The 27,165-nt window shown below is 33.4% G+C and overlaps 1 protein-coding gene across 6 annotated transcripts; it reads right to left on the bottom strand.

Annotated features, from left to right (window-relative positions):
• Positions 1 to 1,732: 1,732 nt before the first annotated feature.
• Positions 1,733 to 26,606, bottom strand: LOC142337743 (uncharacterized). Of its 6 annotated transcripts, none has more exons than XM_075387237.1 (4): positions 26,583 to 26,606; positions 4,134 to 5,018; positions 3,529 to 3,688; positions 1,733 to 3,359 (listed from the first exon to the last, which is right to left on the bottom strand). In XM_075387237.1, the coding sequence occupies exons 1-4, from the start codon at positions 26,589 to 26,591 to the stop codon at positions 2,158 to 2,160; spliced, it is 2,256 nt and encodes a 751-aa protein (XP_075243352.1). In that variant the 5' UTR covers positions 26,592 to 26,606; the 3' UTR covers positions 1,733 to 2,157. The 6 variants fall into 6 exon arrangements, with proteins under 6 accessions (XP_075243352.1, XP_075243378.1, XP_075243385.1 ...); XM_075387263.1 differs by lacking the exon at positions 26,583 to 26,606 and adding an exon at positions 25,432 to 26,406; XM_075387270.1 differs by lacking the exon at positions 26,583 to 26,606 and adding an exon at positions 16,886 to 17,419.
• Positions 26,607 to 27,165: the final 559 nt, after the last annotated feature.

The following is a 27,165-nucleotide window of genomic DNA, read 5'->3' as shown; positions in this document are numbered from 1 at the left end:
AAATAGTAGAAGGTCAGATCAGATATTGGACATTAAAATCCAGTATCCTTTGGGAGAATAATTAGCAATACAGACTCAAAGGAATTTGTCCGTTCATCTTGGTCAGATACTGGACATTGAAATCCGTATCTTACCAGATGAGAATCGCTAATCTTACGAGATCAGATCTTACAATCAGAATCATGTTTCTTCTTGAATTCTAATAGTCTTCGTCTCATCGCTGTTCGCTTTTTGGGGTTCATTTTTTTTTCAGAAGTGACCGCAGTTCTTTGCAGTTAATTAGTAAAATTTCAAGACTGAACTTCGAGTTGGTGGTCCTGATGCATTTCAAACTACTCGTTAATCAGGTCGGGGTCGCGCCTCTTTTTGCTGTATTTCGGTTCTTTCACAACGTTCACGACAATAATCGGCAAAGTTTATCAGCGTCAGAATTTTGTTTTAAGTGCGCAATACACAAAGTTGGCTTCAATTATCAAAACCGTCATCGGGGGTCAACGCGGCTGCCTCAAATTTTTTTCGAATCTGAAACTCTTTAACTATCTGAAATTTTTACCAATCTTCTTACATGCAGTCAATACTTAAGAAGTTGCAAATTTTGCAAACTAAGAACTGGAAAATTGATTTAAACAATAATGCATATTCAAAGGTTTCACGAAATTTTTCTTCAGCTAGTTAAGTTTCTACTTACTTAACATCCTGTTGTTTTACACACTGAGTAGCAAAGCTTTTGAAAAAGCGGATAAAAAACTAGCTTTCCATTTTTCAAATTGGGCTTTATTTTTCTCGATTTTTTTCTATATTTCACATTTCAAAAATCGTATAAACATTTCAAAAATTGAATAAACGAAAAAGCATTAGCTTTTGAAGTTTAAATTTGAGCAATCAAATCAGTAAGATTTTTCTAAAAACTTTTATTTTACTGGATCATTTAGCTTTAATTAGCTTAAATTGTGACGTTATGTCTCCTATGAAAACATGTCTAAAGAATGAACTAGATGCTCAACTGGTTTCTTTTCCAAAATCAATTTTGGTGGATCAATATAATCAACTTAGACCGTTTTCGTTCAAGTCGACGGATAACCTATCCTACGGAGTAGAATATATTAAACGAGGGATCTTATCAATAATACTTTTTTTCAGGGAGTTATGAAGTTTAATGAAGCTTAATTGCTAAATACTTAGTGGGTTCTTAAACAATTTTTTTAATATTGTGAGATTTTGGTGTTTAGTATACTAATTTTGGAGTAATTAAATAAACGATCACTAATTGCATTGAAATGGCAAAGTGTGACATTATTTTTTGTTTCCTCAAAATCAGTTAAAATTGTCCATTTTTTCCAAAAGAAGATCACTTTTTCATATGCCTAATAGGAAAATACTTACACCGAGTAGAAAAATGTTTATTGCACAAAGCAATAGAAAAAAGTGGCGTGAAAATTTGTGATGTGTTTTGAGTGGCCAAACTGGTTTTAAAATTTTTAATTAAAGCTATAATTTCCATATCTACTTGATAAATAGTTTGCCTGTACATGCTTTTTTGCTCATTTTTTTTCTAGGAGTGCGCCCGAGAAAAATTTTGCTTTCAATAGTGTGAGTATTATGTGCGTTCCCACATTGCCAAGACTCTCGGTTTCAGTTTAGACTCACCCGGATGCTGCTTGGTTAGTATTCTCTATTCGACGTTACTTGGATATGATTCGCTTGACTGTATATCTCATTAGAAAATATGATGTACTATTGAATTGAATTCAAAATTTGGGAAAAAAGTGAATCAAATAAGATTGATATAAAAGGCACACAATAAAGAAATGATGAGGCACTTTTAGCAATCAAGTTTGGAGCACCTGTTAAATAAAATTATACAAGATTAAATAAAAAGCAGTCGAAATTAGCTTAAAACTTAATCGTCAGTCATCATTCAAATCTTCGCACCGTTATAATAATAAGTATCATCACAAAATCTTCAAGGACTAGACGCCGTATTGAATAAATTAGCCTCCAAAACTACTGCAACTTTAAAACTGCATCAAAACTATAGCTGAATATATAAATGGTTCTATTTTATAGCTAAAGTCAAAAAATTAAAAGGTTTCGATGCCTGAGCAAAAGTAGGTATAAAATCAGTTTCAAAATTAGTCATTGCCACTTTGATTCGTCTTATCGCAGTCCACCGGTTACAGACTGAATTGTAGCTTCGATTGATTGGTTTATGGCGTAGAGGTTCGACATTGATGTCGGGGAATTTGGGTTTCCGATACTGGATTCATTGGACAGGTCGTGAGGAATGGATAGTGAGGAATTGACGTCATTGATGGAACCGCCAGGTGCCGCTTGAGGCATGACTGAGGCACAGTCGTTGAAGAAGGGCATTTGAGGGGAAGTCGAGGGTGAAGTATTGCGAGTGTTTGCTCCCATGATTACCGATTCTGTTCGCTGCCCGCATCGTTTCATGTGCAACGTAAGTGCACTTTTGCTGTTGAACTGCCTTAAGCACAATTCACACTTCAAAATAGGGGAATCACCGCTTGGGAACTCGAAACTGGAAGTCCCCATTGAGATCCCAGACAGGGATTCGAGAGATCCGGTGGAATTCAGGCCAGGATGGTGTTTGGACTTGATGTGATAGTTGAGATGACTTTTGTTTGGGAAGCTTGCAGGGCAATACGTGCATTGGAATGGTTTTTCACCGGTATGTAAACGCATGTGATCTTTAATGTAAGCATACGTTTTGAATCTTTTGCCACAAACTCCACAAGCAATCAGTTCCTTGTTTCCTGACGATGGTGAGGCTCCCATTGATTTGCCTTGTTTGGTTCCAGTGCTGATTCCAGATGACAAGTTGCCCAGGGGGTTTCGATCTGGTGTTTGTCCACTCATTTGAGAGAGCAAGTTGACTTCATCTTTGATCATCTTAGATCCAAACGCCATTTTCTTGGCAGCTGGGGCGTATTTGTCTAGGTAGCTTTCAAAGTTAGGAGATGCTGCTGCGTTGAAAAGTTGGGACATGGGCGAAGTGGAGGCGTTGATGAGGGATGCAAAAGCATTGTCAGCTCCTGGTACCTGACTGGCAGTTCCCAAGTACCCTGCAGCAGCTGCTGCTGCCGCATTTCGATGATTTGACAAAGCTGCTGCGCCCGCAAATTGGGGCAAAAGTCCAGCAGCGGCAGCCGCAAGTGTGGCAACCTGTTGTTGGTGATGGAAAGCTGCAAATGGGTTTTGGTTTTGGTTCTGTGTGGACGTGATCATGGAGACTGGGGGCATGGCGGATGACGAGGGGGCAAGGGGCACAACTGGTGAAGGTCTACTGACTGGCGAGGGTTCTGACACTTTCTGCACCGGGGACACTTTTTGGGTCAGGTCTAAAACAATGAGAATCATTATTATATTCGACACAATTCGTAGATACCTTACATACAGTGCATGTTTTTGTGTACATTTTCTCTTTAGAAACCAAAAGGCCAAAAACAAATTTTTGTGAAACTAAATTGGGTTCTTTTTTTATCAAAACGTGCTAAAACAGTTGCTAACCAAGAGGAGCATTGTTGTCATCGTTACTTTGACCTTTGTCCCGTTGTTGGTCAATTTGCTGGTCGGGGTGGTGGTTGTTGTTGATACTGGCTGAGAGATCCATCGCCAAATTGTCAATGCCGGATCCCGAAGGCTTATTTGGCTCAACTTCGGTAAAGCTCTAAAATTAAAATAATTTCAAAACACTGCATTTCTTGAATAGTAAATGTTGATAATTTTTCAGTTAACAGGTACAGTTATCTTCTATTTATAGGATTGCGTAGAAATTTTAACAAAAAATTAAACAGATCACAACATTTTTACAGACTCCCCCCAATTTTCCCAGTAAGAATTCCCACTGGTGCTAAGAAGTCCCAATTACCATATAGATCTCAACCTATGATCATGCAAAAGGGCGTTTAAGAGAAACAGGTCCCCAAGTAACTAACATAGATCATCAAGAGCATAGACCATCATGCTATAAGGAAACTTACAAACACTTTCCCGCTGCAGAAATAAACAAACAACATCAGTAAGTCATCATTAGTAAACAACGCTTCACTAGCCTTTTGGTTAATTGCTCAGTTTAAAAAAATGCTCAGCTGAATAAGTCAAAATATACTCACTGTTTTGTATGCGTCGAGATATCCGTTTCCAGTTTCCACTTCGGTTTTCAAATCAAAAGTCGGGCTAACAACGGATTTGTTCACTTGAATAACAGTATCTCTTTGCTGGGGCATAACTCTTTTCCTTTTATTCCTCGTTGATTGTCCGAAAGCGGGACTGGGCCCGGCGCTTGAAGAAGTCTTAGTAGATGAAATATTGTTTGCAGAGGTCATCGGTAGATCCAGGGTTTTATTTTCTAACTCGGGTTCTATATCTGTAAAATTGCTCATGACAGAATCGGCTGGGCTAAGTCGGTTCGAGTCTTCAATTTTAGTCGGGGAAAGTTTTGGGTGGAATGTAACTTCGGGTGGCGAGTTGCTATTTGAGTCGGCGGATCGAGATAGAATGATATATCCAAAACAATGTTTCATCATCTTATCCATTAACAACACTTCCTGTTGTTGGGGGCCACTTCCGTTTCCGTTCTGTGTGAAAAAACTCTTTTTAATACTGAAATTGAATGAGAAGCAATCCATATCTTTATCGCCACTTTCATCTTTTTTCACACTTTCGAAATTCTCTTTCTCGTTATTTCCCGTCAAATTGGTGATTTGTACAATCGCTTTCTCGGCTCCGGAGTTGTCAAAGCGATTAGCACTGCTCAAATCTGTTTCGTTTGTCTCCAGGGGTGAGTCGGCTTGAGGGTTTGGACTCAAATCGAGTGGCAAGTCTTCTGTGCAAAGATCTTCTGTTGAAACTTGGGCGACGAGTGTGTTGGGGTCGTGGATCTTGACGCTGGAGGGTTCGGTTAGAAAGCCCTCTGACTTTTCACAGGAATCTTGATCTTGTTTGAGCCATTGAGTCGAAGTGTTACAGTCTATCATCTCTCCCGACATCTGCTTAATCTAAACATAATCAATATTCACATAAAGAAAAACTCAATTATTGTTCCTAATAATCCAAATACAAAAATTTCAGCTTCTGATTGAAAAAAAAAACATCAAAACGGCCTCCAAAATATTATATAAAACGCTTACATGTAAAATATATACGTTTACTTTAGAAAAAAAATCTGCATTAAAAAAATGTTGTCCAGAATGTTGATTCCAAAAATAGATCATAATTTCGCATACTTCAATTGACCAAACTTACCATAATAAAATTGCTAAAGTAAATTTTGATTCTTTCAAGTAATAGTTTTACAAATGGCGACGAAAAACAGCTTTCTTGATGTGATGAATTGTATATCGGTATACAAGATTATCAAAATAAAACTTAAGCCCACAGTAAAAAGCTTTCCTTAAATATTTGACTTTATGAGCAATATTTGGTTAAAACAAACACACAGCACACTTGTACTTTTACACCAACCTGATCGGCGCTTATTTCAAACGACACATAATCATCGCCAATGTATTTTGGGCTGAGGTTAAAGATGCCCTTGTAAAAACCCTCTTCGTCCGATTTGGGCTCAACTGGGGACGAGCAGTTATTATTCGGGCTCAGCACTCGGCTATTGTGCATGACAATAGACTTTATAGGAAGTTTGAATTCGGGTCGGAACAATTCTAAATTCTCTTCAGTTGGTAACATGCCTGTCAAGTTTTTTTTAAGTTAGAAAAATCTAGAAGCAAGTTTATTTTTAATAAATTTTTCTCTTGGTTTATATTTTTCAGAATTTGCACAAATATGATAAAAATCGGTGCAAATCTACCAAATTTGAGGAAATCAGTGAGCGGATAATCAAGATAAGTTTTGTTCGAATAATGATGATTCGAATTTGAAAAAACACTTCAGTTTAAAAATTTGCGTGACTCAAATTTGGGGTGAGAACTCAACAAACTGGTTGACAGTTGGTCGAAAGTAGGTAAAAAGTAAAAGTATTGTGAAAAAGATAGCAAGAGGGGATTAAAAGATTAACAAGTAAAAGTAAAGCCGCGGAGCTGGTAAATATTTATACTTTTTGTACCTCGAATTTCTTATCAAAAGTATAAACAAACTATGAATTAACAATACCAGCCAACTATATGTATAATCAGCAACCTAATGCTATAAACTACAATCTTTCAATGCTTTATTGCGTTCACCGCAAGCAAAACTACCCAAAAAAGTAAAACCCAAATTAAAACAAGAATAAATGACAATTATGACTCACAAAATGGGGGATTAACTAAAACAAAATTGTCTAATGAATTGTATTCCAAATTAATTCGACCCACAAAAATTCACGAACTGCTCTAATTTTGGAGGCAGTTGAGTTGGAATGGGTAAAAAAGTTATAATAACTAACTTATAATCAATGAGTGAAACTTATTAATCAACAAATCACGATTTTCGTAATGGTTTCACAACAAAAAGAGCCAAAGTGTACACACAAAAAGGAAATAAAACATTAATGAGTAAGAATGTTGAAAAGTTTATGTAACCTGAACAAATAATCAGCCAACATTATTGACTTTTAGATTAATAAAATAACTTATAACCAAGTTATAAACCGAATTCGAACCGAAAAGAGGGCTCACTAAATGGACTTTTAGTTCTGCCGCTAATTGAAAATAAGATGCTGTTTTGTTATACACAAAATACTCGTTTTAAGGGAAAGCGCTCTTTTTTGTGCTCTGGTATTTTTTATAGTGAATACAGTCCTTTTAGAAAGCAATTATCTTTGTAACAACACTCATAGCTTGATAACTAAAATTATGGCAGTATTTAAGTGCAAAAGCCGTAAAAATATGGGATAGTAATTAGAACTTTTAACTATATAACGCTTGCTGTGCTTGTAAGTACGCGTCCGTGTACTCAATGTTTGCAAAGGAACTAATAAGAAAAAGTTTTTTTGTTTTTAATCTGAATCACCGACCGACCCTCGAAAGTGGGACGCAAGAAATAAATAGAACGATTAAACAAACGCCAGCCTCAAGCTAAAGAGAGTAAATCTAGCAAGAGATAATAATGTTTGGTTTCAGAATTTACTCAGTAAGCACACAAAAAAGTGGTGCAATTTTTACACTTTTTACTATTACAATTACGTTCTATCGGAAGCAAAACGTGCGCAAACACGATTGTAAATTTACTAAATAATGAGTAAATAAAAACAAAAACAGCAAGTCACTTAGATTTGTCTCATGAAAAATTGCTTAAATATTAGATCAAAAACCGTCTTTTGCTCACGAGTGTTAACGAAAAAGTTATTAGAGTAATGTTTAATAAATTTGCAGCAAAAACTTGAACACAAAACGTGTAGGATTGTCTATGTCTATTAACTAGTCGGCGAACAAGTTTTTTTTCAACTATTATAATTAAGCACGTTTTTTCACGAAATTAAGCTATAACAAAACTTTATAAAGAATGTGAAATAATAACGCAAAATAAGTTGTGCATTCGGCCTTTTATAATTGTAGTATGAGAAAAAAATCTTTTTTAGCAAAGTACTTAAAAACAAATGTAAATTTTCAAGCTTCAAAAGGCACACACTTTCATAAAAGCAGGACTCGTAAATAAAATTTTTGCTTTGCATTTTTTTCAAAAGTCATTAAAAATACAACAGTCGGTTTATGAAAGAAGTTTTTTGTGTAACGTTGATCACATTTTTGGCATGAACAAAGCTGGTTTTTTTCATGAAAAAAAACGCTTTTTGACCTGTCCTCGCTTTAATTTTTGTGAAGCAATTAAGAGCGTTTTTAAAGCGCATGAAAATTTAAGCTCTTCAACATTTTAATGGCCAAAATAACAAAATTGGGTCTGCGATTAAAAACCGTCATGGTTTGTTAGACAATTTAATTCGAAGCGGTTTCTGATTGGAATCGAGGGGTGGGGGTGTTGGGTTTTTAATGTTGTCTAGATTAATGTCAGCCAAATATTTTTTCAGGTGCTAGGAATATTGGCCGATGGTAGCTGTAGCCGACAAGGAAAAAGAAAAAGTTAACCGAGACTTAATTCCGATTGATAGAGAAAAGGGATTGTTCAAGATATCACTAGTGCGTCCAGACATTACAATTGGTGTTCGGTGGGGTGTCGGCTTACTATCTTATATTTGGGTTGTCGGCTGAACACCCTGTCGACCAATTCGGCTATCGCCATTTTTAAATTGCCGTGCCGTATTTCACAGATTAGGAAAACAAATTTTAAAATGTGAACAGCGAAACTAAAACGGGAAAGCGAAGCAAACGCTGAAATTTGATTGGCTGAAATTTAATCCGATCGTGCTATGCGGTGAAAAACTTGGCGCTGAAAACGGTCTAAAAACGTACAAAGTTCATTTAGCCGATGCAATACAGGCAGCAGAATTGCCTCAGTGACCTATTGGCCAGCACTGCGCTCTCACTGTGAATCAAAGATTGCATTATTTTTCAATTTACAAACTTGAATGATCTGCTTAATATGTACAGGAATAACTATGTTACACCGCGATGTGTTCTTTGAAAGAAAAGGCACATACAAAAATGCCACAAAAAGTTTGAGTATAAACGTTTCACCCGTGTTTCTCGAACTTCGGGCCGGAAAAAAATAAGACAAGGGCGACAGGAAACAGCAATGTGAAAAGGAATATGATAGAGAGAGTGAGTTTAGTGGGGTGATTGTCACAAGATTTAGAATGATAACATCATATTTTAAAAAAAATGGTTGCTTTGTTGGTCACATTTTGCTGGGGTAGGTTCTCTCCAATGGCTAGTTTGCAAGTTTTCCGTAACTAAGATAAATTGGGGATCTTTAGGGATTTGTTAACAATTAAAACACTGTCAAGCACGTCAAAAATGAGCAGAATAAAACGACAACTATAAACGTCTAACACAATTCACGAACTACACACAAATAGAAAACGCTTTAAACATTATCCTAAGAAAAACCAGTCCTCTGTCTTGACCAAAACAAAATTTCCAGCAGGTATCTACGAGCAGACTTTTTGCACTGTAACAGCAATTCTGACTGAAAAAAATTACCAGATTTGACCAACTTTTAATAACCCTTTGATATACGTTATCGCAAAAATTGAAAATTTTTCAGGCAAAAGTGTTACTTATTGAAAGTCAGCATTGATTTGCCTCAGCGAGCCATCGGCGGGAAAACTTTTCTAAATTTGATTTCAGCACTAAAGTCAAGGTGATCTTAGAGACGATTTTTTACAATTAAAACACTGTCAAGCGCGTCAGCAAAATGACGACTGAAAACTGCAATCAGACAATTTATGAAATACACACAATTTGAAATATTTAGAAACGCTCTAAATGCTCACCTACGAACAAACATTGCCCCATCTTAAACAAAACAAAATATCCAGCAGGTATCTGCCAGCAAATTTTTTGGACAAAACATGGGTTCTGACTGAAAAAAATGATCAGATTTGACCAACGTTTAACCACCGTTTGGTATACGTTATCGCACAATTCTAAATTTTCCGACAAAAGGTGTTACTTATTGAAAATCACTATGGAGTTGTGATAACACAAGAATACAAAGTTGTGACAAAAACATATTGAAACATGAGTGTATAAAATTTATTTCAGAACTAAAGTAAAGGTGACAGATCATTAGTCCCCGAAAATTGCAGACGAAAAATATAAAATACAATCGCAGCACTTCACAAAAAACTAATGCAAATCCATCAACAAGAGTTAGCGGGGTGATTGTCCCAATATTTCGAAAAGAGATCACGATTCTTGAAGAGTGGTTGCTTTGCAGGCCTGGTTTTGTTGGAGTAGATTCTCCACAAAGTCCAGTCTGCAATTTTTCGCTAAAATAAATTGGGGATTTTAGAAGAACTCTTTCACAATTAAAACAATGCCAAGCACGTCAAAAATGAGCAGCAGAGAATTGCAACCAAAAACTGAATTAGTATAATTTACGAAATACACATACCTCGAAACAATTAGAAACGCTCTAAATGCTCACCTACGAAAAGCCATTGCGATATCTTAAAAAGTACAAAAAATCCAGCAGTTATCTGCGAGCCGATTAGTTGCACCGCAAAAACAGAAATATTTACTGAACAATTATCAGCTTGGACCACTTTTTAATCATCGTTTGCTATACGTTATCAAAAAATCTAAACATTTTCAGACAAAAAGCGTTTGTTATGAAAAGTCAGCTTTAAGTTGTGATAATGCATGTTTATGGAACCTGTTCCCACTATTCCGACCATAACATGCCAACTGTTGTGTAGGTGGGCTACTAGCAGCACAAACGTTAAAGAACAACGTAAAAAAACAAAGAAGTGACATAAAAATTGAAACATGAGTTCAAAAATATTATTTTAGAACTAAGAAAAGGTCACAAATCATTAGTCAACGACAATCCAATTACAGCACTATACATGAAACTAATGCATATACACCTACAAGACTTCTCGATGTATAATAATTTTCAAGGAAAATCGTCAAATTCTGTCTTCTAGAATAAATTACAATTTCTAGTTATTAATTTCCCCAACAATACTTTAATCTTATAATTCCAATAAACAGAAGACAAAAAAACAAAATTTTAATCAAACCAAAAAATAATTCACAGGTCGCTTTTTGCTCCAAAAAACCGAACAAGATTTTAGTAGTGTTCCGTATGACAAGCAAAATTGTTATAAGCAGAGTTAATATTTTTTGCTTCCCTGAAAATAATAAAGAGTTCTTTAATGAAACTCAAACATGCGCAAACTCTTTTAAAATTAGTTAAAACAAGTCGGCTGTTAAAAGTCTGTATATGACACAGTACGTTTCAGCGTTTGCAATACAGAACAAAACCAAGAAAAGAGCTACACCAAAAGTTGCAAAAAGTAAAATGGGTGCAATACATAGTCATTTGCAAGATAGGCATAATAATAAAAGTTAGCTATAGTTTTTTTAAAATTTTTTTAGCCTTTTTTCATCGTTCGTTGAAAGCAGTTCCATTTTCTTTCATAGCTTTTAAAGATGCGTTTTTTTTCATTAAAGAGCTATGGTACATTGAGTGGTTCTCTTCGTCTGAATATGCTCCTTTTCCTGTTCAATTAGACCTATTCAGCATTAATTTCAACAGATTTATGTTGTTTTTGAAGAATAATTTTGATTGAATTGGATGAATTTTTGGCCTCAACTTGGTTACTTCTCGATAAACTTTTCGTTTTTTTTTCCATTTTGCATGACATAAGCTCCATGGCTGTGTTATTCAAGCCGTTTAATAGAATTGCTCATAAACACATTGCTCTGAAGTAAAAGCAAATATCTTTTTGATCCTGTGTTCATAAAATGAAGCTTTTCCTCGTTTGCGATGTTTCTCGTCTTCTTGTTGTTTTTCTAATGTACTTTTCTACTTTGTATTGCTTTCAAGGAGAAAATAACTCAACTTAATAGTTTTTTTTAAAATTTCGTACGATAACAATAGTGTATCAAGTTTGTCTCCCCACAGATAAGCTTCAATTTTTGATGAAATTGTGTTCTGTTCAGACTCAGGTTGTTCCAGCGTCTAAAAATCATTTGAAGCTTGGTTGTTGAATTTTGTAATCATCAGAAATTTGTTAAATAAATTTGGGTTTTGTTGTTCACAAAACTGACCACCAATTCAATTGTCTTATAAGGGAATTATCGGTCAAAATTGAAAAAAAACAGACGTTTTTTATTTTTGAATTTTTGATAATTTTTTGGTTATGAGCTAGTTTTCTTTGTTTTTGAGCGTAAGCAACCACAAGCACTTACTAAAAAAGTATCGTTAACCAACTATTCTGAACAAATTAAAATTTTTATTTTCTGCTTCCTAGAAATTAATCAAAAGTTCAAAGCCAAAATTCAAATGGAAACCCACAAAAGCTGCCGCTATTCAAATCAATTAAAAAGCAAATGAACCAAGACGGCTCGTACAAGTCTGCTCCTGGCAGAGAAAGTTCCAATGCGAAAAAGAGCACATTTTCTTGTATTGATCTATATAGTGGGAAAAATAGCCTCTAACAATTCTAATCTCATTCAAACCTTAAAAAATAACAATAATTTTCAAAAAACTAAAAATTGGTTCCTGATAGACGTGGATACTGCTTTGCAATGTCAGCATGATACGAAGGAAGTCGAGGCAGCAATCTTAACTTTTAAGATAACGTTTTGTCAGTCATGGCGCTTTGTGTCGCTGTAGTCTCCAATTTCTAAGTTTTCTATGACAGCTGGTTTGATTGTTTGAGCATTAAATGTTTTTAGGCCGATGGAAGTTGGGCCGATACGGTAGGCAATGTTTATCAGCAACGTGTTTTCTCATACATTCAAAATCCATCAAGATGTCAACAGGAAAAATTCAATTCCTGCTAGAATCTTGCAAGAAAAATGGAGGAACTATTCATTATCTTGGCTCTCATTATACTCGGCAATCACTAAACACGAAAAGTCTGAAATTAAAAAAAAACTATGATAAAGGCTGCTAAAACAAGCAGATTCTGGCTAATACGAAGGAGACTCTGGCTAATTTTGGCTTTATTCGGTTGAACAATGAACTTGAGTCTATTTCTTTATCAAAAATAATAGAAAATTTCTGCACTTTACGTTCTTATGACCGTAGATGCAAAAATGGTAGATGTTTGTTACCTTGTTAAAGTCATAATTACATTTAGCAAACGAATACTGTTATTTTGATATGCCATAACTTTAAAAATGCTGTATCACCTTTGGAGAGTACAGCAAAACAACAAGAAAATCATTTGTAACGATTCTTTTTTACATGTAAGAAGATTGAATTCAAGAAAACACTTCCAAAGTTAATTCTGAAATAATGCGTCAGTTTCGTCTCATTTTTACAGAAACGTTTGCAAGCGATGTCAAATCGTTCTATGTAATTTGAAGACAAATTTAGTTTCCATATTTATAAATTTAGCCTAGTTTTTCAATATTTTGAAGATTATTTTCCTTAATTAGTAAGAAAATTTGCATTCTAACCTGTTCATTTTCGGCTTCATTCCGGGAAATTTGTGTAGAAGGGAATGAAAGGATGACTGTACTACAAATACAATGGCGGTGAACAGATAAATAGATGGTTATATTATAGTGAAATATTTAAACGCAAATGAAGTATATTCAGTTGGAGGTATTAGAGGAGTAAATGTGTTTTCACAGACGCACTGAAAAAAATCAATACAAGTAAAAAGTGAGATAAGTTTGGCTTGAGTATAAAAATATTTTTATTTTACCACTGTGTACCTCTCTTTTTTCACAGCATAAAAAACAAATATAGGTCACCACTCTTTTTCCTTTATACCAGTGTTTTTACATCGGTATGAACAAAAAAAAGATTTTTTTTTTGCTGAAGAAAAATTGCTTATATGCTTGTATTGTACGTAACAGTAAGCAATACACGAAAATGTATTCGATTGAAAAACAGGAAAAAAACACATCAGAGAGCCTCAAAAAACATTTTCAATTCTCGGTCACGCATTGTAGATTAAAAACTCGCATCTGCTGTCAAAAAATGTTGAACAAAAAAGTCGTTGCTTTTTTTGCGGACCATAACAAAAAAAATCCAAAGTACTTTTCATCTCTTTTTAAGTTAATCACTCAAATTTATATAGCTAGTATATTAGGGAAAGATAAGAACACACGCAAATACAATTGACATGCTATAATGTGACATTATAGAACGATATTTATATATAATATGAGCTATCCCCACGTGAACAAATTATAATTTTTCTATATCCCTATGTGAATGAAAAATGAGCGTCTTTTTACGGTCTGCGTAGCCCAACGAGGTAGTAATAACCATTATTTTTATGCATACCTTTATCAATTTGTAAAAAGGGACCAGTTATAGATGCTAATGTTTTGTGGGTCTCAATGATTTGAATAAGTTTACGATATATAAATATAGCTTCCTTCATTTGATTGCAGCAAAATTTCAGCCCTGGCATTGAGTATAGCTTAAATGCCACTATGTGTCAAAGTTAGGAAATGAAAGAAGAGGTTTATTATTTTTATCACCATTGAAAAAAAAGGGAAGCAATGTAGAAAAAAAAATCCATATGTGCAAAAATGGTAAAACAAGTAAAAGAAAATCACAAAGAAAGAAACTTCGACTATTTGGTCACTTAGACTGTGCTTTCAGAGTAGTAAAAGATATTACTGTCATCATAAAGGGAAGTAACGTGAAAGTTACCAAATTTTTAAATTTATGTACAGATATAAAAGTCGGTAAATATATCTTCTCCGAGTGTTAACTCGCAGAAATTAGGAAAATTAACAGAAGGAGAGTTCTGAACATCAATATAAAAAATATTATTGTAGGGATGAGTTCATTCACAAAAGTGCTGAAAGTTTAGAATGAGAACATGTCTCCATCAACAAGGCGAAAAAAATTAAAAGAATTTTGTTGGTTTACATTCAAGAATAGGATTAGTGATTATTTTTTTTACAGAAAGAGGTGCCAGAGGACACGATGTAATATATATATATATATATATATATATATATATATATATACATATATATATATATAAATATATATATATATATATATATATATATATATATAGAGAGAGAGAGAGAGAGATTTATATATATATATATATATATATATATATATATATAGATAAGTACATATAAATATATATATATATATATATATATATATACATATATAAGTAGATATTTATGTAGTTGAGAATGTACTACATATCCCCTCTCTTTTAAATAAAATCACTAATTCTTTTCTCAAAAATAAGCTAACAAAATTGGTGTAATTTTTACCTCCTTGCCGATAGAAAGATCTTCTCATTCTAAATTTTCAGCACTTTGGTGTATGAACTCATTCATATAATGATAATTCAAGTATTGATATTCAGAACTTTCCTTCTGTTAATTTTCCTAGTTTCTGCGAGTTAACACTCGGACAAGATATATTTACCAACTTTTATATCTTTTTAACCTGTTATATATATATATATATATATATATATATATATATATATTAATATATATATATATATATATATATAAATAAATTTATATATATATATATATATATATATATATATATAATATATATATATATATATATATATATATATATATATACATACATATATAAGTAGATATTTATGTAGGTGAGTATGTACTACATATCCCCTCTCTTTTAAATAAAATCACTAATTCTTTTCTCAAAAATAAGCTAACAAAATTGGTGTAATTTTTACCTCCTTGCCGATAGAAAGATCTTCTCAATCTAAATTTTCAGCCACTTTGGTGTATGAACTCATTCATATAATAATAATTTAAATATTGATATTCAGAACTTATCCTTCTGTTAATTTTCCTAATATCTGCGAGTTAACACTCGGACAAGATATATTTACCAACTTTTATATCTTTTTAACCTGTTATATATATATATATATATATATATATATATATATATATATACATATATATGTACATATATATATGCAACTCTTTTGAAACGGTCTATATTTTAATAGTAAAAAATTTGATCTCTAAATAAAGTGCTTGAAGCATAGTGCTAATTTTTCTTTCCAAATTTCACAAATCAATCGTTTTCCGGGAAAGAAAAGTGATCTTTGCTGCAAGATATTTTACTTTGATCTTTATAGCCATTATATGAAAATCCTTATTGAAATTTTGTGGACATTAGGCGAGTAGCAATTAAAACTTTTTAAAGAGGTACTTCATAATCCACTCGATGTCATAAAGATATTAAGTGTCCTAAAAGTCTCCGTTACATGTAAAAGAGTTGTTAAAAGTACATGCAAAATGTAGCAGTGTTTTCAATGTTTTGCACCTCTTTTACTCTACTCAGTGTCATCACGGCCAATGATTTTAGTTTTTAAAAAAGTAACAGGGAAATAATGATGAATGTTTAAAAATCTTATCAATAGTTTTAAGGTAAATAATTTTAAACTACAGGTTGCAAAAAACGCAAAAACGATTGGGGGAATTGGGGTTAAACTATATCTTGAAAATGATCAATATTTGAAAAGTCTGTTCATTTTTTGATAGTTTTCCAGCTCTTTTTCTACGAAGTCGATTGTTATAGTCAGTTAATTACATTATATTGCAGTGGAATCGATAATCGCCGATTATCCTACACCCGAACACGCCATCAAGTAGAGTTCGATTTCCTAATTTTACATTCAAACTTCGGTAATAAAGCAAAATAGATCTTATACGGTTGTTTTCTTCCAGTTCGTTAAGTAACCCTCAGAAACAGAGAAGGGACATTTGAATACTAAATCATTGTGCAAAAATATGACACCTACTAAGCTGGAGAACAAACGAAACTGATCAGGCAGAGCTTTGGCTCTAAGAAAACTGGTCATTAAGACAAAATTTTGATTGACAAAAAAGCGCTGGAGATTGAGTGACTCATTTCACTCATTTTATTAGACAATATTTAACACGGAGTCATCAATTGAAGCGGAGACACGTCTGTCTCTGGAAAAGGTTGATAAGTTTGCTGGAGACGGCTATAATTAACTTTTAGCTAGTTTGCTATATAGTATGAAAATTAAGTAGCAATGGTCACTGATTCTTTGGGAAAAATTGTTTCACTCGAACTCGATATCAGGTTTTATTTCTCACACGACTACTGATTTCCACAATATGGACAGATGCTGAAGTATTTTTTATTCTCTTGCCTAGTTTTGAAAGATTACAAATTTATTTTGTCGTATTGAATCCATGATTTTACTGAGTTAAAAACCACAATAATCAATTTATCCCAAAAATAAGGCATGCTTAAAGTATGACTCAGTGCGAAAACTCTACCGGTGATCTGATTCATTCGATCCTATCCCTTCCCACGTAGAAAACAAACTGCTTACCTTTCTTCTTTTTATGAGGCCAAGAACAGCAAGCGCAAAATTTTTGAGAAATATTCTATAGGGAGAGTTTTTCGATTATAGTTAACCCAATTTTGTGAGATAGGGAGTAAAGTTGTTCACGCTACTTTCGCAAGCGAAACAGGAGCGAAAATTTTGGGTATGTTGAAATAATAAAACAAAATAAAACGAAGCACAGGGGGTAGCGAGAAAATTCTTTTGCTTGGATAGATTTATTAATGGTTTGGGGATTAAATAAAATAAAACTGAGAATTGGAGATAAGGCAGTTTTGGAAAAAGTGGAAAATTGCCAGGCTAAAACGCTCTTACTTGCAACTACAATGCAATTGGGTCTTTTATTTGGATTGCTCGTTCTTTTAAGGAAAATTTCTGAGGAAACAGGATAAAAGTATTTTACTTTTACACTTTTCAATTACAGTGCTAAAAGCACACGCTTGCTTGAGTTAAAAGGAAGAGCTATATACTATATAAGGGCTACAGCAAATTGGGCAACTTTAGTTCGGTGTTGTTTTACACGAGGTTTTAGTTGGGTTTTAGTAGTTTTAGCACACTGTGTGTACGCGCACGCATGCCAGCCATGTTTTAGGGGGAAATATTTCACGCGCTTTTCAAAACTCTGGCGTTGAAAAGGGGGTGATAAGAAATATGAGCAATAGTGAAAAGTGGGTTATTATTCAGGAAATAAATTGGCTAAGAAAGCAGCTCTACTAAAAGAAAAGAAAATAAAAGTTTCGCAATACCTATGGCACTGTTTTGTTTTAATACAAACCGCATAAAATTGACAAGAATTTTCCTCACACACACTCCTTATCAATAATTTTAGTTCAAAAGATTGTATTGTGGCTTTAGCAGGAAAAGTTTTAAGCAAAACATAAAACACTTAAGTCCCTCTTTACCACAAAAACTAAACTTGCGTGAGTAGCTTCGTCTTAATCGTTGTCACCAAACCAAAAACTGCTAAACCGCGTTCGTTTGAAAGAATAGAATATTTTTCCCTGTTTAAAACGCAAAAACATATATTAGATGCAATTTTAAAAACATTTTGCTAGAATATTTCATATATGGGATGCAACTTTGACTGAACTTTCGAAAGCCAACAAAAAACTCAGGCAATTTCTTAAAGAAAAATTTGTATCTGTTATACGCGAAACTAGCCGATCCGAACTATGCAAAAACCCAAAATGAGGAATTAAAACAGGCAGATGATAGCTGTGAACAGACGTAAAACTACGACTTTTATCAGCTAACAACGAGGCTGGGAATGTGTTTGAACATTAATTTTCTATGAGGGAACACACATCATATTCTTTGCGTTCTCTTCACTCTAAGAGGCATGTGAAAGAAAAACTTCAAAATTTATTCCAAGATATGAAAGTCCAATTTTCCATTCATTTTGCAGCAGGTTTTGGCAGCTACTTTTTCTTCTAAAAAATATTTTTTAAACTAAAAGATGTCAGTCGGAGTTCAGCAAAACCGTGAATGCCATTGATTTTTTTTTTGAAAAGAACATTCTGCTTTCCCTCTGCATCTTGTTACCTGGAGGAGCGTTTTGCGCATTCGCTCATAATATTCCCACCCATCTCATCAACAAACGTTAGAAATAAATCTAAGGCTAAATAAGTTTTTTTTAATCGTATTTAACCAACCACAAGGAACCAGTGTTTTTGAGTTCTGTAATAAATTTTCAGAATAAATCTTTGAATTGATGATGCGCTCCTTTAAACCAATTATTTTTTATTTTGTTCGTGAAAAAAAAAGAGCAAAACTGAAAAAAATACGATGTACAATCAAATCTACCAGTTCTAGCAAAAGGCTTCAAAAAGATCATTACTGTATAGTATAATGCCTCAGGACTCCCAAAAACGTTAACAAAGAGCAGAAAGGGTCACTGAAAGCTGTGTCCTAAACAATAGCTATTGTAGTTTCTGGACGAATCACGTAAATTAAAAAAAACATAAGTGTAGGCTAAAACACTCACATGATAAAAATGTCATATTACAATTCACCATGCGTTATTTATTAAAAGATAATTATAATGATGACACTGATGCTATCAAAGCTCTAACTCCTGAGGGCGACTAGTTGCACTTCTGAGCGCTTTTTAGTATCAGTGATCTGTCACCCCGTTTTGTTCTTATTGTATATGAGCTGTTTTGTTCTTTGATTCTGCTTAATATTTAGACTGTTGTCAAAACATATGAGGTTTTTAGATATTCCACACAAAACCGTGTTTCTGTTTGTAGTTTACACAGCTAAATTTTGAGATGCACGGTTGGTCAGCTTGCACGAACCAGTCTTTTCAGACATATTAACTCAAAAATTGCGTTAAAAATTAAACATAGTGATAATTGCCAAGCTGAGAGCGTTCCTCGCGCTCCTTAGACAGAAGGGTTGGACAAATTTCATAGGATAAAAAAAAACAAAGATTTTCTTCCCAAGTACGAAAATTGTATTTGTTCCATTTTTATCCGGCAGGCGGTGATAAACAATTGTTTAAAATTGAGCTTAACAATATCCAGAGCCAGATCAATATAATAGGAAAAAAAATCCCTCTTGCCAGAAAACACAACAAGCGCAACAGCTTTTTAAAAGTTGAAATTTAAGTTTTTGCTATTCTCATCTCTGCAACAGTTAAAATCCATTTCTGAAGAATCAAAACATCCAACTTTTGATTTATTAAACGAGACCAGAATAATTCGTTAATAAAATTTTTATCCGTGAAATTGATTACATCTCACTTCAAATTTGTCTTTGGACAATGCTAGTTTGAGTCTTCTTTACCAATGCTTTGAACCCTTTTATTTGCAAAAAATGAGTTTTCGAATTATGTTTTCAATGAACAAATTTATTCGGTCACCAACCGTTGGGTTTTCTGAGAAATTATTGAAAATTGGTTAAATGCAGTTTGCAAAAAAATTGCTTAAGACTAGAAATATAGGAAGACTTTCAATACCGTCGTTTTGCTTCCATTCCAAACATCTTTTATTCCACCCAGAATTGCTATTCTAGATTAGAGTTGTGGTCATTGAAAAATGTCTCATTCCTTAACGACTCCAGGAAAAAATTGAGTTTAGAAATTTAAATTTTTATGACGCCAGTTTTTTAAAACAACTGCATGTGTGGTTAGGTGAACACCTATTTCAACGAAATGACTCTGACATATCTTTGAGAGCCAAACTCGCAAAACTTGGGTTTTTTGTGTTTTACTGCTGGAAGATTTTTTTACTGCAGAAAACGTGCTTTCAAAGTATGATTCCATAACCGTGGCGACTTCTGACCGTGACGACTTGAAAAATTTGGTTTGGTGGCAAAGTTGCCAAAAAAACGAGAAAAATTGAGGGACTTTGACTGCTGCAATTTAGTTCTTATCCGCTACCGTATGAAAGAGCCAAATAAATTTTCTCTTCCTGGCTAAGAAATCCAACAAAAAATCACCATTTTGTAGCCAGTAAGGGCCTCATATCACTTTTTCGTTAAAAATTTCGATTTATAAAAGCTGAACCAGTAAGATTATTAGCAAACAATTTTAACGAAAATCTGCAGACTTCGAAAGATGAAAAGACAAACGGACTTACCAAAGCTCAAAAGGCGCCCGGCGTTTACGAAAGACTTCAACTAAAGAAACTAAATCTACACCATTGAACGGCGTTTACTGACTATTAAATGAAATAACAATATATTAATAAACTGTGCTCGATGGACAAAGTTTTTAACTATAATAGAAAAAATGACAAAAATGAATAATCAAAATCACTTTTTAGAAACGTAGCTGAATTTTTACCACCATCCCGGAAGTGATATTAGAATTTTCAAATAACAATATGAAGAAGCTGAAAAGTATTCATGTACTTCTGAATTTCTTAATGCTCTTCTCAAAGTGCTTTTCAAGTCTTTTCCTGCTCAAAGAGCTGAATGTGACCTGTAAATCAGACTTCAATATTTTTCTCAAACTTACATGTAGAAAGCTTATGTTTTTGATCGAAGTAGTCTGAAAGTTGCGAATAAAAAAGCGCTGTAAACGATTAGGAAGAATCCTTGAAAAATATTCAAAAAAATAGGCTCAGAAAAATTAACGACCAACGTGCAGAAAACCTTAAAAAATGCAAAATTTTTAAAACAATTATGTTTCAAATTTGGGAACAAGGATTTCAATGGATGATTTTCCGCTGGCTATAACATTCCATTTGTAAGCACGTGCTGTTGTGTAGTGTACCTTCCGACAAGAACAAAATTACATCTATTGTTATTTGCTACCGGCGAAATTTAAACAACTGCATCATGTCTATAAATGAAATGAAATTTATTCTAATCACCGATGAAAAATGAAAAAACCAAACATATTGTTTATATTAAACAATTATGATAAAACTGAAAAAAAGGGAACGCTTTAAAGTTTGCTTAAAAGTTGGCGCTACTTAGACAAAAGGGTTGGACAAATTTCTTAGGATAAAAAAATAAAGATTTTCTTCCCACGTACGAAAATTGTATTTGTTCCATTTTTATACGGCTAGCGGTGATAAACAATTGTTTAAAATTTAGCTTTACAAAATCTAGAGCTAGATCAATATAATAGGAAAAAAATCCCTTTTGCCAGAAAACACAACAAGCGCAACAGCTTTTTAAAAGTTGAAATTTAAGTTTTTGCTATTCTCATCTCTGCAACAGTTAAAATCCATTTCTGAAGAATCAAAACATCCAACTTTTGATTTATTAAACGAGACCAAAATAATTCGTTAATAAATTTTTATCCGTGAAATTGATTGCATCTCACTTCAAAATTGTCTTTGGACAATGCTAGTTTGAGTCTTCTTCACCAATGCTTAGAACCCTTTTATTTGCAAAAAATGAGTTTTCGAATTTTGTTTTCAATGAACAAATTTATTCGGTCACCAACCGTTGGGTTTTCTGAGAAATTATTGAAAATTGGTTAAAAGCAGTTTGCAAAAAAATTGCTTAAGACTAGAAATATAGGAAGGCTTTCAATACCGTCGTTTTGCTTCCATTCCAAACATCTTTTATTCCACCCAGAATTGCTATTCTAGCTTAGACTTGTGGTCATTGAAAAATGTCTCATTTCTTGACGTCTCCAGGAAAAAATTGATTTTAGAAATTTAAATTTTTATGACGCCAGTTTTTTAAAACAGCTGCACGTGTGGTTAGGTGAACACCTATTTCAACGAAATGACTCTGACTTATTTTTGAGAGCCAAACTCGCAAAACTTGGGTTTTTCGAGTTTTACTGCTGGAAGATTTTTTTACTGCAGAAAACGTGCTTTGAAAATATGATTCCATAACCGTGGTGACTTCTGACCGTGACGACTCGAAAAATTTTCTTTGGTGGCGAACTTGCCAAAAAAACGAGAAAAATTGGGGGACTTTGACTGCTGCAATTTAGTTCTTATCCGCTACCCTATGAAAGAGCCAAATAAATTTTCTCTTCCTGGCTAAAAAATCCAACAAAAACTCACCATTTTGTCATTTTGTAGCCAGTAAGGGCCTCAAATCACTTTTTCGTTAAAAAATTCGATTTATAAAAGCTGAACCAGTAAGCTTATTAGCAAACAATTTTTAGGAAAATCTGCAGAATTCGAAAGATGAAAAGACAAACGGACTTACCAAAGCTCAAAAGGCGCCCGGCGTCTACGAAATTCTTCAACTAAAGAAACTAAATCTACCTCATTGAACGGTGTTTACTGACTATTAAATGAAATAACAATATAATAATAAACTGTGCTCGATGGACAAAGTTTTGTAACTATAATAGAAAAAATGACAAAAATGATTAATCAAAATCACTTTTTAGAAACGTAGCTGACTTTTTACCACCATCCCGGAAGTGATATTAGAACTTTCAAATAACAATATAAAGAAGCTGAAAAGTATTCATGTTCATCTGAAATTCTTAATGCTCTTCTCAAAGTGCTTTTCAAGTCTTTTCTTGCTCAAAGAGCTGAATGTGCCCTGTAAAACAGACTTCAATATATTGCTCAAACTTACATGTAATAAGTTTATGTTTTTAACCGAAGTAGTCTGAAAGTTGCGAATAAAAAAAGCGCTGTAAACGATTAGGAAGAATCCTTGAAAAATATTCAAAAATGTAGGCTGAGAAAAATTAACGACCAACGTGCAGAAAACCTTAAAAAAATTAAAATTTTTAAAACAATTATGTTTCAAATTTGGGAACAAGGATTTCAACAGATGATTTTCCGCTGGCTATAACGTTCCATTTGTAAGCACGTGCTGTTGTGTAGTGTACCTTCCGACAAGAACAAAATTACATCCCTTGTTATTTGCTACAGGCGAAATTTAAACAACTGCATCATGTCTATAAATGAAATGAACTTTATTCTAATCACCGATTAAAAATGAAAATACCAAACCCATCGTTTATATTAAACTTTTATGAAAAAATTGAAAATAAGGAAACGCTTTAAAAATTCGAAAGAAGAATCAAAAAGGAAAAAAATCGCTAGGGGAGGAGGGGGGGGGGGTTAACATTGCGTTGAAAGTATAGACAAAACAAACGGAGCAATTTATAGTAAAATTAGATAGATTAAACGGCGTTTTGATGATTATCTGGAGTAATTCCGTACTGTCGCAGGCCTGAAAGAAAAACATTTTGACTATTTGACCCAAAATTTCGAAAAAATAATTATTTCATTTTTCTTTCCCAAAAAATTTGTCTAATATAATTTTTTACCGTCTCTCTCTGCTTCTTTTGAAGACAACTATTGTATGATTCAATTCTACTCTGTGTAAAACACATTTCATGGAAACTAGAAGACCTGAGGCAATTTAGATCTATCAAAATAGCAAAAACCAACTTTGCAAAAATGCAAAACTTAAAGCAGAACAATTTATGCTTTTCTAAATTTTAATTTGTTTTTGCTAGCGATTCTTTTCGTTTCCTAAAAACTATCATTTTCAGTACCGTCAAAACCAGGGAGACATAAAAAATTGTTTTCAAATAATGAACATCAAATAAACCAAATTCAGTATTGAAGAGTCAAGATGGCAAACTTATCTTTTTTATTTGTATTCCTTATGTTGTCAGAGCGGTCGTTCTAAACTTCTCCATCATAATGCAATACAAAATGAACTAAGAGCTTGAGAATTTGTGGATCGTCAGGTTAAAAAACTTAATACAAAGGTTAATATATTTTTTTGAAAAACAGAAAAAATTAAATTTCACTTCTCTGTACTTTGAAATTTCACTTCAAATTGATCTCTTCCAGACTAAATGCGGTTCTGATATTGAAAAGCTAAACAATTTATTGATTGTGAAGTTTTCATTTTAAAAACGAGGAGTGTTGCAGAAAGATAAAAACTTCTTTTCTTTTACAGTTTTTATTAAATAATTAAAATTTCCTTTACATTAAAATTACTATGAAGAGTGAAAAAGCGGAATAACCTAACTGACCACAAATTCTCTTTGAAACTACTAGATGATAGTCCGTTACATGTTAGATGCAAGTAGAGGAAGAGTGCAAAAACTGTTAGAAATCTGAAAAATAGAGAAATTAAGTAATAGTTGCTAAAAATTGCGGTTTTAAATATCTTCAAATCCACAACTACCTAATGTGTTATAAGTGGTATCAGAACAGACTGTAACTATTAAAAACGCAGGCAACAAATCTGCAAGATATAAAAATTTAAGATCCGTTATTCTCGTGAAAAATCAAAACGATAAAAAGTTTTTGAAGTTTTATTTTTTAGTGTCAATTTTGAAATAACCCATACAATTGCCTCCAAAACTCCAAAACTTCACATCTAATTTGGCAAATAAAAAAACGATATAAGTGAACGTTGACGGAGACGGACCATGAGTAAAAATCTTTTGCCGAAAAAAGAACTTTAATTATGCTTTTTTTCGTCTCCATGTTTGTGTTTGTGTTTTTGTGTTGAAGTGTGCATGAGCGTGCTCTTGTTTGGGTGTTTCTATTGCTGTCTGTGCAATGTGTGTGGTCAGGGCGCTTAATAGAGAATTAATGGCAGAGAGTTAGCTGAAATGTTAGACGCAAGTAGAGGCAGAGCACAAAATCTGTAAAAAAAGACTGTTCAATATTTGTTACGAATTGTGGTTTGCAATGAGTTGAAAATTGTGTTCAATAAATCTGTATGGTTGCGGAAGTGCAAAATTTTGAAAGAAAAAGAATTTAAAATTCTTTCAAAATGCCAAGCTTTCGTTTTAATCTTAGGCTGTTTCTTTTTTTTGCTGTGTGGTGGAGTTTATAAGTAACTTGAGGTCTTTTGTTGTCAAGGAAGGTACTCTGTTGACTGTTGTCAAGAGTTGTCAAGATCATGCACGCTTATCAAGGTGTACCGAGTTTCAGTTCACTGAGCTATGATTACTTCCCACATTTGAGGGAAAGCAACAAATAATGCTCGTTCTTCGTCTTCCAGGAAAAGTTTCCGTTGCTGTTTAACCTTCAATAGAACATTTTGCCTAAAATTGTTGCTCCTGTTCTACGCACAAACCAATTTCTATTGATTGTGTTCTGAAAAAATAATATTTTAATCACACTTACATGAGTTTCCACTTTTGAAGAAGTTTGAGAAGTTGCCGCTACAAAGTTGAAAGTAATACAATTATGCACAGCTGCGCTGAACTACTTGATAAAAGTTTCAGGGGTCAAAATTTGAGAAACAACAATTCAAACAGAATATTTTGAAAACGCCAAACGAGTTAATGCCAATATAAAAATTGAGCCTGCTTGTAAGTTGGGTTCACTGGTTTGTGAGTTTAGTAAAATGGCGATAGTGAGATAGATTGATTAAGAAAGTAAGAAAGTTATAACGAGCAAAACAGGAGCTTAGAATTAGTTATTAGTTAGATAGTTTTATATTGAAAAGAGATAAGTTCAAAATCAAAAGCCGGCCACGTTCAAACTATATAGTTCTGTTTAAAAGATCAGATAAAGATTTAGTGAAATAAATTTAAGATTTGAGCTGCGCTATTACTTATTTTGGGTTAAATGTGCGTGATTTAACAGATGTATAGTAGTAAATGAATGTACGACACTGTACTACGAATGAATAATAACCCAGTGAAATAACTACACTGCGTTTAAAAGCACAATATCTTCGAAACCCAATTGTTCGGGCAAAAAAGAGAACGGTGAAATAGGGTTTTATTTAAAACGGTCTTGTCGTTTCAGTGTGCTGTTGTGTCCACGTGAAAACATACACGACAGAGCATACAGTCAAGTTAATTGTGTTAGCTTTTAAATAAAATAAGTATTAGCCACTTTGAAAGTCTCCAAGGCTGTAAAAGATTGGCGAGTTCTAAAGGGTGCAAAAATAAATTAAATTGGAAAAGTTTTGCCAAAAGTTTTGAACAAGTTCAAATAAAAGATCGAGCTTTGAAAGTTTGAGCTAAAACCTTGCAATGGTTCGATCTTTCTCTAGTGGTAAAAGAGCTTAAAATGTATAGTAATTCTAGCCCAAATGTTTACACAGCAAATTTTTACCGAAACCATTTCCTTTACAAAAATAACGACAAAATGACACAAAGTAAATACTGGGCAAACACATTCACTGATAAAAATTTATTCACTATGCTAACACAACCACCACCACCACCACCAAAACCACCACCACAGTGGCTAAATCTATAGCCATTACCATACTATGGCATAGTAGAGCCACAATAGAAAATCATAAGCAGCATTTTAAATACCTTTACCATGTAGAAACAGCATGAAACTTATTCGCCATAATAATAATCTTTCGATATGTTGACGTGTTTCATATTTATACCGCGAGATAGAGAAAGCGAATGAGAGAAAAGTTAAAACTAAAACTAAAACCAAATAGAAAACATGACATACCGCATTATGTATTTCGCTCTTTGTCCTCACTGACTTATTAAAACCACGAAAACCTTTTGCAATGCGTTCGACCATCTACCAAAAGAATTTTGTTGCGACCACTGAAAACAACACCACCGCCACACTATTTAATGTCTCAAAATAACAAAATAAACTCAAAAACGTTGAACTTTAAAATGCTCAAAATGTATGCTATCTAATGAAACCTGACTGCATACCAAGATTGAAAAGAATTGAAGCAATTTTACTAAATGTCATAACTTTGAACTTTCGCAGCGTAAAGTTCAATACGTGTTTTCTCTCAATTTGTGAATCTTTTGCATCTTTGAGGTTCTCAAACAGTTAAACTGTGATATATTTTTTGAAAATTTGATAAAGATATACTAGTTTGTAAGCACAAGGTCTAAAATTCATCTGATTGAGGTGATTGTA

The sequence above is a fragment of the Convolutriloba macropyga genome, chromosome 1, assembly GCF_964194025.1.
Source record: "Convolutriloba macropyga chromosome 1, txConMacr16.3, whole genome shotgun sequence".
In the NCBI taxonomy this organism is placed as follows: Eukaryota; Metazoa; Xenacoelomorpha; order Acoela; family Convolutidae; genus Convolutriloba; species Convolutriloba macropyga.
The sequence above is the reverse complement of the archived record's forward strand: the minus strand, read 5'-3'. Positions and strand labels throughout refer to the sequence as shown.